The 15,761-nt window shown below is 48.0% G+C and overlaps 1 protein-coding gene across 1 annotated transcript in view; it reads left to right on the top strand.

Annotated features, from left to right (window-relative positions):
- Cpt1a (carnitine palmitoyltransferase 1A) overlaps positions 1-15,761 on the top strand; it is a 59,880-nt gene that overhangs the window by 23,745 nt on the left and 20,374 nt on the right. Inside the window, exons 3-8 of the mRNA XM_028770992.1 lie at positions 2,594-2,733; positions 7,308-7,479; positions 9,262-9,363; positions 12,939-13,076; positions 14,579-14,656; positions 15,634-15,741. Coding sequence (XP_028626825.1) covers positions 2,594-2,733; positions 7,308-7,479; positions 9,262-9,363; positions 12,939-13,076; positions 14,579-14,656; positions 15,634-15,741 — 738 coding nt within the window. The remainder of the gene's footprint in view (positions 1-2,593; positions 2,734-7,307; positions 7,480-9,261; positions 9,364-12,938; positions 13,077-14,578; positions 14,657-15,633; positions 15,742-15,761) is intronic.

The following is a 15,761-nucleotide window of genomic DNA, read 5'->3' as shown; positions in this document are numbered from 1 at the left end:
AGGAGCCCATTTATGGGAGACATCGTCAAGATAGGAACACAGTTCTGCCCTCTGCCCCTCAGCCATGTCCCTGGCACCTTACTGAAAAGGGTTATTTTCAAACTTCAGTGAATTTGTATCTTATTTAAAGAAAAAGTTTCATGTAGCTCAGGCTGACCTGTAAGTCTCCATGTAGCTGAGGATGACCTTGAATGCCTGGTTCTTCTTCCTCTGTCCTCCCTGCTGCTGAGCCACAGGCATGCTTTTGTGGGGGTTTATTAAGTTTCTTAGGGATTGGTTGGCTTCAGGGATGGAGATCAGGGGTTTGCTCAGGCTGGGCAGTCAAACCACCTCTTGAGCCACATCCCCAGTCTGGTGGGTTTGTTGTTGTTGGTTTTTTGTGTGTGTGTATGTGTGTGTTTGTTGTTTTTCAAGACAAGCTTTCTCTGTGTAGCCCTGGCTGTCCTGTAGACAAGTCCTATAGACTCTGTATACCAGGTTAGCCTCAAACTTACAGAGATCCACCTGCTTCTGCCTCCCAAGCACTGTGGTTAACGGTGTGTGCCACTATGGCTGGTGTATTTACATATTTTTAATTTTAATAAGTTTATTTACTGATTTATGCTTCTATTTTTGAGATAGGGTCTCATTCTAGTCCAAGCTAGACAATCATCCTGCCTCAGCCTCCAAAGTGCTGGGAACATCACACTGGCCTCTGAGAAGAACCTTTTGTTTTTGTGACATATGTAACTAAGGCTAGCCACAAACGGACAGTATAGTGAGGGATTCCTTGTAGAGTTCCTGATCTTCCTGCCTCTACCTCCTGAGTGCTGAGATCACAGGTGTGGGGCTTTAGTTCTCTTTAAAAAATTGTTTTACTTTTAATTATGTATATCCCTGTGTGTCTGTGTATGGGTAGGTGTATCTGAGTTGCAGGTGCCTGCAGAGGCCAGAGGCATTGGATTCCCTGAAGCTGAAGTTACAGGTGGTTGCCAGATACCTGATGTGGGTGTTAGGAACTGAACTCGGGTCTTCTTCAAGAGCAAGTGCTCTGAATTATTGAACCTTCTCTAGCCCCAAGAATGTGTTTAATGAAAGGTTTTTCTTTTTGGTCTTGTTTGCCTATGTGTACAGGGGTGGGGGAGAGAGAGAAAGAGCATGCATGAGTGTGTGTGTGTGTGTGTGTGTGTGTGTGTGTGTGTGCGCGCGCACGCGCATGGAGGCCTGACCTTTACAGTGGATATCTTCCTCTATAGCTTCATTTATAGAGGTGAGTCTCTCACTGAACCTGAGATCACTGATTCTGGCTAGTCAAGAGTCTGGCTAGTCTAGTTAGCCCACTTTCCTTTGGAGCACTGGGGTTACATACAGGTGGATGCCGTTCCTGCCCGGCGTTTACATTGATTCTAGAGATCCAAATGCCAGGCCTTCCTCCTGCTTGTGTGGTAAGTGCTTTACCCACTCAGCCATCTCCTAGCCTTGTTTTACTCTTTTGAGACAATGTCTGGCTCTAGCCAGGCTGCTCTGTAACTAAAGGCAGTTCCGTCTTAGCCTCTTAAGTGCAGGGAAGATGTATGAGCCCCCACACCATGCTTGGAGGGCTGTTATTGTTAATATCAATATTATTGAGTTAGTGTCACTCTGTATTCATGGCTGACCTGGTACCCACTATGGAGATCAGGCTGGCCTCAAACTCACAGAGCTCTGTCTGCCTCTGCCTCCCAAGTGCTGGGATGAAATGTGTATATCCATTAAGACTTTATTATGCTAGGCATGGTGGCACACTTCTCTAATCCCAGCACTCAAAACAAAACAAAACAAAAAATAACAAAATAGAATTAATCTTTTGTAAGACTCAAACATCCAACAAAGCAGAGAAAGCCAGCTCTTCCCACCACCCTCCTCCTGGTTCCCAGAGCTGGTGGAGTCTGACCAGCTCTGAGTCATTCGAGCCTTCTCTCCCCTAGCCCCTCTTTTTTATACCAGTTTTTTAATTGGGTGGGCAAGATTGGAGCTCAGCTAATGACCTGCATTTGACCCAAAGTTCCATAAGAGAGCAGAGACCTGACCTCTGACTTCCACCATTGCACTTTATGGTCTTTGCATCCACCTCTGCACAATAAATGAATGTAACAAAAATTATTTTAATTTAAACTTTATTTTACTGGGTTGTTTTGTAGTAATGGTATGGGGACTCCTGTAAACGCATCTTGACTCAGGAATGGGGCAAGGGGAGTTTGGGAGTTGGGGTTCCTGACTGCCAGATAGTGGCAGACTGGGAATGGGACCTCACAGTGCCAGAGTTGTCAGTCACCGTATGGAGACCTGTGTGGTAAGTCAGGCCTGGCTGTTCTACTGACTCAAAATCCTTCATGGGGAATCTCCCAGGATGCATTTGGGCTCAGAAGTCAGGGGAGAGAATAGATTGTGTGAAGGTGAGGCAGTTGTGACTCCAAGAAGAGACACAATTACTGGGCCTTGGTCTTTGGTGGCCTGTACACGGCACCTTCTCCCTGCTGCCTGATGTCTCAGCTGCCTATTGCCACAGGGCTGCTGACAGACAGTGATGGTGGCCTCAGGGAGGGTGCTGCTCACAGCCGACTTGTCTTTCCAGAATGGCATCATCACTGGTGTGTTCCCTGCGAGTCCCTCCAGCTGGCTTATCGTGGTGGTGGGTGTGATATCATCCATGCATACCAAAGTGGACCCCTCCCTGGGCATGATTGCGAAGATCAGTCGGACCCTGGACACCACGTGAGTAGCCCGCCCCCACCCTCTGCATCTTGAAGAAGATGATGACTGTCCTCGATCTGGACTGTCTCTGTACAACGCTATTGCTGTTCTTCCATATGCATCCTCTTTGCTTTCTTGACCTGCTATTGAAAGTCTGCAGACACTGCCACCCTTCCTCTGGAGACCAGGCTAAGAATGGCAGAGGCATGGGGACCTGCCTTCCAGGTGTCTGTCTTCCTGAGGTCAAACTGTGGCAGTAGATGGAGCCAGTGGTGACCTCAGAGGACATCTCTGCCCCAGAAAATGGCTCCCAGTGTGGTTGTTGCCCTGGGGTTAGTCCGTCCAGTGATCTGGTCCTCTGAGCTTACTGCCACTCATTGCTCAGGGACACTTCAGCCCTTGGCCCCTCCACAGTGGCTTAAATGACCTGCAGGGAGGAGGGAGATCCATTACTCCTTAGCTTTGGGTTTTAGTTTATTCTGGGAACTTAAAAGTCGTCGTCATCCTGTTTAGGGACAGGGCCTGGCCAGCTTTGGCTCTCTCTCTCTCTCTCTCTCTCTCTCTCTCTCTCTCTCTCTCTCTCTCTGTCTCTCTCTCTCCCCCCCTCCCCCCCCCCCCCCCCCCCCCCCTCCCTCCCCCCCCCCTTTTTTTTTTTTTTTTTTAAGACAGGGTCTCCCTGTATAGCTCCAGCTGGTCTGGCACTGTAGACCAGTCTGGTCTAGAACTCAGAGATCTACCTGCCTTTGCCTCCAGAGTGTTGGGATTAAAAGTGTGTCCCACAATACCTAGCTTTTTAAAAAAGATTTATCTATTCATTTTCATGTATATGAGTGTTTTGCCTGCATGTTTGTGTGTATGTATGTGCACCACATGTGTGCCTGGTGCCCTCACAGGCCAGAGGAGGCTTTTATATTTCCTGAAATTGATGTTAGAAGCATTCGGTAACTACCTGGTGTAGGTGCTGGGAACCAAACTTGGGTCATCTGCAAGAGCAACAGGTGTTCTTAACCACTTCAGCCCTGTAAGACTTCTCTTGAGTCCTTTGGACCTAAGGCCTCCTGTTGGATGCTGGACCTGATCTAGAAGGTAGATAGGGAACATTCCACACATTTCTCTGTGTTGGAGCCTTGGAGCTCCTGCATGCTAGGCTAGCTCTTACCACTGAACCACACAGCCTTAGATCACCCCTGGTAACAGTTATGCCATGCAGGGCCCTGTTACCATCTAGGATGGAGGCTGTTAGATCCTCTCAGTGTGGAGTGGCTGGGCACAGAACATAGGCACCTCAGTTACCTTGTGCATTTGGACACATTTTCTTCTTTTGTTTTTCTGAGACAGAGTCTCAAGTATCCCAGGCTAGTCTCAAGCTGCTGTGTAAGGTAGGGTGACCTTGAACTCTTGATGAGGTTAACCTCAACTCTCTGTGTACCACATGGACTGCAGGCATGTACTACCACTCCGGGCTCAAACATGCTGTCTCAGAATTGGCCCTAGCTGTCCTGTGTCACGTGAGTCCTTCAAGGCAAACAGTGGTTTTATAACTGAGCACTGACTGAAAGCTCCTTGCTTTGCACTTGGCCTTGCTTCCTGGCCAGAAGTTGGGGAGGGGTCCTGGGTGAGGAGTCTTGTTGAGGGTTAACCTCAGCTAGGAGTGTGAGAACCAGCCTTAAACTCAGGACCTCTGGAAGAGCAGCAAATTCTCTTAACCACTGAGCCATCTCTCCAGCTCAGCTCTAGGCTGTTCCAGTTTCTCTGTCCTGGTTGTTCAGCTGTAGATACTGTACACTAGGAAGGATTGCACAAGCAAACAGATGAGAGACTGGCCCCAGGGGACGCTCACAGCTGGAAGAATTGGTTTCTGCTGACTTAGGTCGACTAGCAGATTTAACCCAGCAGTGTGGTATGGTTTAAGACAGCTTAGAGTAGGTGCTCGGGAATCCTGGAGGTCCTTCTTTAATGGCTCTCCATGCCCTGTCCCCTCTCTGATTGAGACACCCAGGAGTGACTGAGAAGCCAGCCAGCTCCTCAGCCTCTACCCCTCCAGGCAGCATTGGTCATTCCTTTGTAAGCAACCGCAGGAAACAAGATAAAAATGCTTGTCCAGGCGTCCTGCCAAGGATCCTGTCTGCCTGGGGCCTGGAACATCCAGCTTCGATTAGGTTCTCAGAAGCAGCTGGCAGATCTGGTCACTAAAGACTGGAGCTGTGCTGTCCTGAGAGGTGAGGGAAGTCCTGTGGACACTCACCTTACAGCCCTGTGTGTTGAGCTGCCTGCCTGGCCCGAGGCAGCTGTGAGGTCAACAGCCACACTTTGCTCTTAACATGAGCTGTGTGTGTCTCAAAGCCGGATTGCACACAGCTATGCTAGCTACTAAAACCTGTTTAATCTTGGTCTTTATAAGATTTGTTACTTCGTCCCTTGGACTCTATTTTCGTAAACTAGGTCATCTCTGGCCCAAATTTAGAAAGGCCAGGTGAAGGCTCAGAGTCTTGTAGCCTGGAGGGCTGTTCTAGAACTATCTTCCCAGTGTGGATGAAGCTCCTGTGTTGTGTCCCTAGGCTGCTTCAGTTCTGTCTGATTAGATCTGAAAGGAAGATCATAGCGGTTATCAACACAGCTAATTGTTGGATTACTTTTGTTGTTGTTGTTGTTGTGGTTGTGTTTTTGTTCTTGGTTGTTTTGTTTGTTTATGTTTTTTAGTTTGTATTTTTGAGACAGGGTCTCTCTATGTAGCCCTGGCTGTCCTGGAACTTGCTGTGTTGACCGAGCTCACCTCAGGAACTCATAGAGATCTGTTTGCCTCTGCATGTGACACCATGCCTAGCTTGGATTTTTTAAAAAATTTTATTCTATGTGTATGTGTAGCCTACATGTATGTCTGTGTATCATGTGCGTACTTTCGGCGGTCAGAAGAGGGCATCAGATCCCCTGAGACCAGAGTTTCAGATGATTGTGAGCCACTTTGTATCTGTTCCCAGCAGCTGCAGGAGGAAGCATCTTCTGATGACAGTTGTGCTAGGCACGGATCCTGTTCTTGGAGGTGAGGTCTCCAGAGCATAGGTCTTTTACCAAGGAAGAAACTTGTCTCTTACGTGATGTTAATGTTTTCCTATATTAGAACCCTGAAGGTTAGATATGCTACTACTCTGATCATTTGGGACCTCTTAGTTTTGTTTTTTTAGATTTGTTTATTTATTATGTATTATTTACCTATTATGCATATAGTATGTATGTATGTATGTATGTATGTATGTATGTATGTATGTATTTGTATGTACGCTTGCAGGCCAGAAGAGGGCATCAGATCTCATTATACATGGTCATGAGCCACCATGTGGTTGCTGAGAGTTGAATTCAGAATCTCTGGAAGAGCAGCCAGTGCTTTTAACCTCTGAACCAGGCCTGACCTCTTGGTTTTTAATAGAACATCTTTTATTTGTTCCTTGATAATTCCATACATGTCAACAGGGTATCTTGATCAAATCCGTCCAACTCTTAACTAGAACCTTGTTTTTTAACCCTCTGAGTTTATTTAGCGCCCCCTGCTGGAGTGTCACTGGTCGGGCCTGCTGGCCAGGTCCACTGCTCAGTGAGTCTTGTCTGCTGGTGCACCCTTTACACCCCTTCTTCCTTGATGTAACCTGAGCCATGAAGAGGAGAGGCTAGTTTTTATTTTTGTCACTATTTTTCCATTTCTAAAATAACTAAAATAACCCCACAAAACAGCTGTGCTTTGTCTTCATTTTTCTTTCATAGTCTGTGACTTTGATTTTTAACTACTTTAAAATTTTTTAAGTTTTTTAAAAGATTTATTTATTATTATTTATGTGGGTTTTTTTGGTTTTATTTTGTTCTGTTTTTGTTTTTGAGACAAGGTCTTCTTATGTATACCATGCTGGTCTTGAACTCACAGAGGCCTACCTGCCTCTGTCTCCAGTGTGCTGGGACGTTTGAGTTTCTTATGAATAAAAACAGCATCATATTTGAGGGCTGGGGATATAACTCAGGGGTTGAGCCCCTGCCTAGCAAGCATAAAGCCCTGTGTTTACCCCTGGGCACAGCAAAACCCTGCAAATACAAACAAGGTATGTTTGAGAGAGTGGCAAAGCATTATAATCTGAAAACAGGCCAGGATCCCTGTGTGCAGCAGTTGGCAGTCCCCACCCACTGGAAGCAATTGCCATTGTGAGCAGCTCTCTGCCCCACAGGAGCCTCTCCATCATTCCTCCAGAGACCCAGAAAATTGTGTGTTGTTCAAGATTGCTCAGGTTGCCGGCTGGCCTCTTGCTTTGTCCTTGGGGCTAGAAGGCTCACTGTGTTGCCCAGGCTGGTCTCTGGTCTGACACCAGAGTGCCAGGACCACTCCAGAGACAGGCCAGTCTGCTGCACCCAGCCAGGGCTGGCTCATTTTGAGAGAGGTAGAGACTGCCAGAGTACTATGAGAGTTGGGGTCCCTCAGGTTTCCTCTGCTTCAGGGTATTGCAACCTGCTTTTTCTTGTCCCTGGGAGGGTGCTTGGTTAGCCTGCTTTCTGGTAGCTGCTATTGCCACCTTCCATGCCAATGCCTTAGCTACTTGTCTGGTCCATCCCCACAGTGGCCGCATGTCAGGCCAGACGAAGAACATCGTGAGTGGCATCCTCTTTGGAACCGGGCTCTGGGTGGCCATCATCATGACTATGCGCTACTCACTGAAGGTGCTGCTCTCCTACCACGGCTGGATGTTTGCAGAGCACGGCAAAATGAGCCGAAGCACCAGGATCTGGATGGTAACCACCCGCCGCCTGCTAGGGGACCCGCTGTGGCGGACCCATCCAGTCAGAGCAGGACCCTTGCCTTCTTAGACCTCTCCTCCTTTGTCCCTTGGTGTGTGACCTGTCCCCAGCCTCTGGCTATGGGAGAGCTATGGCTCACCTTGACACTTGCATGGATGGAGCCAGAGCTGCTTTTGCTAATGGTTTCTGGGAGTTCTGCCATCTCTCCCTCCGTTCACCTCTGTGTGGCCTGTAGTTCAGGTTGGATATTGAGCCTAAGTACCACCCACGAGGTCTTTGTAGCCTTGGGGGCCACTTTGCAGGCAGACACCAGACGGTTTCCTGAGCTGGTCAGATCACATGATTTACCCTAACCAGGCAGTTTTCTCCATTTCTCCATGACCTTTAGCCCAAGGCACCCTGTTTAAGGGAGAGGGTTATGTCATATGCATGGGTGCTTGTCAAATTATAACTAGTTGTGGAGACTTTTGTTGTTGTTTAGTTTTGGTTTTTGAGGTGAGGGCTCATGTCATGATGGCTGGCCATACATTGACTGTGTAGCGAAGGATGACCTTGAGTCTCTGGTTCTCCTGCCTCCAGCTCAGACATGCACTGCCATGCCTGGTTTTTTATGAGATGCCAGTGGTCAAACCTGGAGCTTCATGCTTGGCTTACCCAGTTGAGCTGTCTACCCACTGAAGTACATCCGAAGCCCCAGCGAGCTGCTTTTATAGGTTTAGTTCTCTGGAGTGTGGGGGTTTGGGAGTGGAGGATGGTGGATCACTCCCAAGACCTCCCTCTGTGGCACTCAGATCCCAACCTCTCCTTCCCATACACACACCATTGTGTGTCTGTCACATGTTCCCCCACCCACATATTGTCACCAATCTTGGCTTCTGATTTTTATAAAGAAATAATAATTTTCTGCACCCAAGGTTTGTACAGGATTTTAATGAATCTGGTCCTGGTGACATTGTCTTTCAAATTACTTCTCAGTGGGTTCCTTCTTTGTGCTTGGGAGGAGTCATCTTAGCCTTGACCTTGATCTACAGGCCAGTGTGCCCCCCCATCACCCGCACTTGTGAACTTCTTCCAGGTTCCCTTGCTACCCAGCACACACTCCTGGCCTCCACTCTTTCCCAAACCAGTTTCCACCTTATATATGAGTTTTATAATGTCCAGAGTAGCAAAACTTAACCCACAGGCTTAAACAGTGTCCTCTAGGATGGCCCTTGTGGCTGATGTTGGACTGAATCCCAGCACTCCTGAGCATCGGGAATCCTCACCTACTATACCTTGAACCCTTAGAGATGCCCTAGCTTCTGCCAGCAGGAGACAGCTGCCTTCCATAGCTGGCCTGCACGATCTTTGTACAGGCTGTGGGAGGAGCTCACTCTCTAGGTTGCTTGACCTGATGGGCAGGAGGGACACACTGCTGCCCCTGGGAGTGGCTTGAGGGATCAGGCACCTCAGCTGACCGTACTCCGTATATGCAGAGCCAGCACCAGCTTCAAACCAAGGACCTTCCAGGAGGCAGACAGCCCACCTGCAGAATCACTGTCAGATCCTGGGTTCTTAGGAAAGACAGTAGGCAGCCACACCAGAAGACATTTTTTTGTTTTTTGGGTTTTTTTTTCAGCTGAGCTTTTAGTGGGACCTGTATTGTTTGACTGGAGCCCGACGGTGTAGAACAGGGAATGGCTCTGTCATAAACACTCAACAAGTCATATGCAATTGAACCCTGGCTTTGGCTCCTTAACACAGTCTCATCTTTGAAAATGTAACTTGTATCTTCAGGCTATGGTCAAGGTCTTCTCAGGTCGAAAGCCCATGTTGTACAGCTTCCAGACGTCTCTGCCGCGCCTGCCTGTCCCAGCTGTCAAAGATACTGTGAGCAGGGTAGGTATGATTCACACTCATGACGAGATGCCTGCGTCCTTGGGGTCAATGTTTCTGTCTAATTGTGACCATAAATTGCAGTCCTTAATCTTTGTCATTTCTCTGCAGTCTCTTCTGTACAGTTATTATAATAATGTCCCCCAACTCCCAGCCACAGAGTCCTTTTGCATGCTAGACAAGTGCTCTGCCAGTGAGCTACATCCACAGTCCTTTGATACATATTTTTTGGTACATATTTTGATACAAGGTCTTTCTAGTTAACTCACGCTGGCCTTGGACTCTTTTTGTGTACTTGTTTGGTTGGGGTTTTTGTTTTGTTTTGGTTTTCTTTCTTTCTTTCTTCCTTTCTTTCTTCCTTCCTTCCTTTCTTTCTTTCTTTCTTTCTTTCTTTCTTTCTTTCTTTCTTTCTTTCTTTCTTTAAGATTTATTTATTTTATGTTTATGAGTACACTGTAGCTGACCTCAGACACACTAGAAGAGAGCATCAGATCCCATTACAGATGGTTGTGATCCACCATGTGGTCGCTGGGAATTGAACTCAGGACCTCTGGAAGAGCAGTCAGTGCTCTTAACCTCTGTGCCATCTCTCCAGCCCCATGACCTTGAACTCTTGATCCTCTTGCCTTAGCCTCCTGATGATAGACGAGTTTCACTATCCATGGCTTGACCCTGTTTTCTCTAGAGCATTTTTGCATCTGCAGTGTTTAAGGGTGCTATGTCCCACCTATTGGGGTATATTTACTTTTTAGTGGTTTTATTGAGATCCAGTTTAAGACCATATGGTTCCCTTGTTTAATGTGGAAAGTTCAGTGATTTGAGTGTAACCATTACTTTAAACTGTGGCAAAGACAACATTTATTATTATTTTTTAAAAGGCTGGGCATGAAGGCACATGTTTTTTAATCCTTGTACCCAAGAGGCAGAGGTAGGCAGTTCTCTTGTGAGTTCAGAACAGCCAGGGCTACACAGTGAAACACTATAAAAAAAAACCCAACCAACCAACCAAACAAAAATGGAAGAAAGAAAATGGTTAAGGAGATGGCTCAGTCAGTAAAATGCTTGCCTGACAAGCATGAGGTCCTGAATTTGATTTGTCAGAACCCATACATAATAATGACAGATTTGTGGCACACACTGTAATCCCAGTACTGGGGACTGGAGGCAGGAGGATCCCTAGCCCAGTGAGCCTAGCCTGATTGGTAAACTTCAGGCTGCTTCCAAGGGGTTGGATAGCATGTGTCAGGATGACCCCTTCTGCCTCTGTCTTTCAAATGCCACCATACAAGGATGTGTCTGTGCACTCCAACTCTCGGCGTGTGCACACACAGAGAGAATCGTTTCAACTGTTTTCTCGTGTAAGCTCAGCAGGGCTAATTATATCTAGGGCATCTTGCAGTTGTGACTACCCCAGATTGCTGGGCTTTTTTATGGCCTCGGGCAGAAGCCGTAGTGATTAGGCAATAACTCCCACGCTCCCTGCCCCAGGCCTGCCAACTTCTGTTCCACTTTCTGTTTCTAGTTCTGCCTATTCAGGGAATATGACATGAATGGGATTGTGTAATATGTGACTTTTGTGGGGTTCCACCCCCCACTAGTGTTTATTTTGCTTTGAAGCAGGATCTTAACCCAGGCTAGCTTCAGACTTTTTTTTTTTTTTTTTTGAGACAGGGTTTCTCTGTGTAGTCCTGACTGTCCTGGAACTCACTCTGTAGACCAGGCTGGCCTCGAACTCAGAAATCCGCCTGCCTCTGCCTCCCAAGTGCTGGGATTAAAGGCGTGCGCCACCACTGCCCGGCTAGCTTCAGACTTTCAATCCTCCTGTCTCAGCTTCCCAAAGCAGGATGATTTCAAGGTTCATCCCTGTCCTAACAGGGCTTCTTCCCCTTTTGTGGCTGATAACGCTCTCCTGTGGGTAGACCAGTTATCTGTCCATCTGATGGAGTGAGTGTGGGCTGTGTTGCAAGCAGGGAAGCTGGGAATATCTATGCATGGTTTTATCTGGGTGCCTGCCACCTCTTGTTGATGGCAGTGTCCACGGGTGGGATGTCACATCACAGAGTAGCAGAGGGTGATCCCAATCTGCCGTAAAATGGCAGCACCTTAGTGTATTCCAGCTTCCAATGCTGGGGGGGGGCACCCATATTGTTGATACTTCTGCCTTCTTTTCAGAACTGTAAATCAAAAACATCTTGGCTTCAGGAGTTGGGTCCCAGCTTAGTGATTTAGTCCTTATTGCCCTTGGCAGGTTCCTTTCCATCTCTCTTCCAGATCGAGGAAGGACCAAAGATGAGACTCCCAGTCTCAGCTTGGTGGTGCAGCCACCTGCCTGCCCCACTCCTCTTCCTGAGACAGGATCTCACGTTGCCCAGACTGGTCTTGAACTTCCTAGATTTCCCTATGTAGCTGAGAATGACCTAGATTCTCTGGTTCTTCTGCATCTGCCCCCTGAGTCCTGGGGTAGAAGGCCAGCCCTATTACACTTGGTTTTATGCAGTGCCAGGGATAGAATCCAGGGCCTTGTGTGTGCTAGACGAGTGATCACCAGCTTGGCCCTGGAGTGTGCAGCCTTGGTCTCATCAGTACACATGTTGCACTGGAGTTAGCCAGACAATAGCAGCTGGCCCTGCTGAAGAAAGGCCCCACTCTTCATTGTGCAAAGCCAGCCCTAAGTAGCCTTGGTTGGCCTGAAATTTTCTATGTAGACCAGGCTGGAGTTGAACACTCATCGATTCCCGCTACCTCGCCTCCTGAGTGCTGGGATTGTCCATCACACTCTGCTCAAACCTGGTTTTGTTTCCTGACCAATCAGGTTTGGTGGCAGTTCTGTTTCCTGGAACTCACTCAGGTACAGGTGAGAGCTTTCAGGATTCTCAGAAAGAGTCCTGCTTTCCTGATGCACATGCCTGTCATCCCAGCACTTCGGGGATAAAGATAGGAGGAGGGTCAGGAGTTCAAGACCAGCCTCAGTTGTATAGTGAGAGTTGGCTCAGCAGTTGAGAGCACTGGCTGCTCTTTCAGAGGTTCTGAGTTCAATTTTCAGGAACTACATGGTGGCTCACAACCATCTGTAATGGGATCCAGTGTCCTCTTTTGGCACCCAGGTGATAGAGCACTCATACATAAATCTTTCGGAAAAGAGAAGATTGTGAGTGAGATGTTCCTGTATGTTTTACCCCCAAACCTGTTCAATGTGCGCACCTGTCAGTCTGTCTAAACTGAAGATTTAGACCCTAGACATGGCCTGTACCATGACCGCCTTGTCCAGCACCTTCCTGACCTCACGGGTTGTCAGGGTTGTCCCACCCATCTCACCACACCCACCCAGGTCATCATTGAAGCAATGGCCAGGTATTTGGTACCTCCATCAGGAAGCAGTGGCCTTAATTATCATCCACCTGCAGCCCTGCTCAGCCCTGTAGGGGACTGTCTAATCCAGCCTGTATAGAAGCAGAGGACAAACTAACCTAAGGAAGTTTTTCCAACCTTTTCTACACGGTCTTACTTTTCTGAGGCATGTGAAGTGATCCACGGCTTGGAGGAGGGTGTTTAACTCCGCCCATGCTTTCTCTCTCCAGTATCTAGAATCAGTGAGGCCGCTGATGAAGGAAGGAGACTTCCAGCGCATGACAGCGTTGGCCCAGGATTTTGCTGTCAACCTCGGACCCAAATTGCAGTGGTATTTGAAGCTAAAATCCTGGTGGGCCACAAATTATGTAAGTAATTCTGCAGGTAGATCTTTTCTCAGTGAGGTGTTTCAGTATGAAAGTTCCCCATTTAAGTACCAGGGTCACAGAGTTCTAGCTGTGGTTTGGTTCCCAGCACCCACAAGGTGGCTCACAGCCATCTATAGTTCCAAAGTGCAGGGGATCCAACATCTTTTTCTGACTTCCACCAAGCACACACATGGTGCACATACCTATATGGAGGCAAAACACACACATGAAAAAAAATCTTAGTGCATACCTTCAGTCCCAGCACTTGGAAAGGCAGAGGCAGGTGGATCTCTGAGTTCAAGACCAGTCTAGTTTACAGCTCCAGGACAGCCAGGGATACACAGAGAAACCCTGACCCCTGACCCTCCAAAAAAGAAAAATTATTTTAAAAACACAAATAATAAATAGACAAAAATGAACAGAAATATAGACAAAAAGAAATAGAAAGAAGGATCCAGCAGAACCAGCAGATGGTGCCAGACCCAGGCCCTATGACTGGGAGGGCAGGAAGCCACAGGACCCTCAGCCATCAGGTTCTGGGTCTAATCCTAGGCAGCTGGCCTGCTGTGCATTTAGACTCTCATGCAAACCTTTCCTCAGGTGTGTGGCCCAGCAAAGTGCTCAAATCAGCATGGGTTGTAAATCAGCAGCTTCTGGGTAGCTAGGGCAGCTTGCTGGGCACCATTACTACAGTTACTCTGGAGAATCGAGACAACACATCCTGGCCTCAGGCTTAGTGCTGTGGCTGAGATGTACCCAGGCATCAGGAAGAGGAAGATGGATCTCTGGGGAGATCTGTGGTTTTTGTTTTTTGTTTTTCTGCAGTGCAGGGTATGAGACCCAAGGCCTGGTGAATATCAGGCAACCGTTCAGCACAGCACCCACTTTCAGCCAGGACACTTTGGCAGTTACAGGTTTTTGGAGACAGACTGATGTGACCCCCAGGGTAGCCTCAAATTTGCTATGTAGCAGTCTGGAACTTGCTATGACCTTGAACTCCTGATCCCCCTGCCCGTGTGTGCCCGTGTGTGCCCATGTGTGCCCGTGTGTGCACTGCTGAATAGCTCTGTGTCCCATTTTATGCATTCTAACAGTTGAGCTAAAACCCAGCCCCGACTTGTGCAGTATGAAATGATGGGTGGTCTATTATCTAGCCAGGTCTCCCTTCTCCCTTTAATACTCTTTTTGTTTGTTTGTTTGTTTGTTTGTTTGTTTGTTTGTTTTTCGAGACAGGGTTTCTCTGTGTAGCCCTGGCTGTCCTGGAACTCATTCTGTAGACCAGGCTGGCCTCGAACTCAGAAATCCACCTGCCTCTGCCTCCCAAGTGCTAGGATTAAAGGTGTGCGCCACCACCGCCGGCACCAGTATGTCTCTTAACTCCTGTGGCCTGTCTGCTTAAGACAGCTTTGCTTTGGACCCTGTCATATGCCGGAACCTTCCGGAAAGTTTTGTATACATCTGGGCATGGCTGCTCAGCACTCTGACTTGTGTTTGTACCGTAGGTGAGTGACTGGTGGGAGGAATACATCTACCTGCGAGGCCGAGGGCCACTCATGGTCAACAGCAACTACTACGCCATGGTGAGTTGCTCTTCCATTCCCACTGCAGCCAAGACGCCTTTGTTCTGCCAGGTGGCCCCATGGCTGCTGGGAAAGCTCGAAATGGACTCCTCCTCTTGCTTCTGCTTCTGTTGTCCAAGTCTTCATGGTGCTGTGAAGAGCCCACCTGGGGCCCATGCGTTAGACCCTCCTGTGTCTAAGGGGTCCCTGGCCCCACCCAACAGTACAAATATCTTTGCATTGCAAAACATGTTCACGGCAAACAGCACTTGCTAAATAAATGCAGGCTGGCCTTGAACCTGTGGTGGAACAGATGGAAGCTGGCGTTGCAATAACAAAATGAGAGCTTGTGGTGGCTCATGCCTGCCAGGCATGAGGGAGGTGCAGACAGGAGGATCCTTGGCTACATATGTAGTTCAAGGTCCACCTAAGTTATATGAGATACTCTCTCAAAAAAGTAAGTTTGGGGCTAGAAGGATGGTTTAGCGGTTTAAGAGAACTTGCTGCTCTTCCAGAGGACCCGAGTTCGGTTCCCAGCACACATGTCAGGTGGTTCAGAACCATCTGTAACTCCAGTTGCAGGAGGCTGGATTCCTCTTTTGGCCTCTCTGGGTACATGCACACATGTGTACACTTAACCCCACACAATCACATGCATACACATAAAGAAAAAACCTCCAATCTGCCAGAAAAACAAATAGACCTAAAGCAGTAATAAAACTGTCCAAAGTTGTAAAGTCAGGCATAATGACACACATCTGTAATCCTAGCACTCAGGAACCTGGGGTAGGAGGATCACCTAAAAGCTACATAACCTGGTCTCAAAAAAATAACAAAAACCAAAAGCCCACCTAAAACAAATACAAAGGCAGTTGTAACTGAGCAGAGCTGTCAGGGAGGGCCCCCCAGCCCTCCCAACCCTCCCCAGCCTCCCCCCACAGTGTTTACAGACCACCGTGTCATCCCGATGAGCCCTCTCTGCTGTCTCGTCCTCACAGGAGATGCTCTACATCACCCCCACCCATATTCAGGCGGCGAGAGCTGGGAACACCATCCACGCCATACTGCTGTATCGTCGCATGGTTGACCGTGAGGAACTCAAACCGGTATGTAAACTTGCCTTTTA

This window comes from Grammomys surdaster, unplaced genomic scaffold (assembly GCF_004785775.1).
Source record: "Grammomys surdaster isolate TR1022 unplaced genomic scaffold, NIH_TR_1.0 205, whole genome shotgun sequence".
Lineage (NCBI taxonomy): Eukaryota > Metazoa > Chordata > Mammalia > Rodentia > Muridae > Grammomys > Grammomys surdaster.
This window is presented reverse-complemented; position numbering and strand designations above follow the sequence as displayed.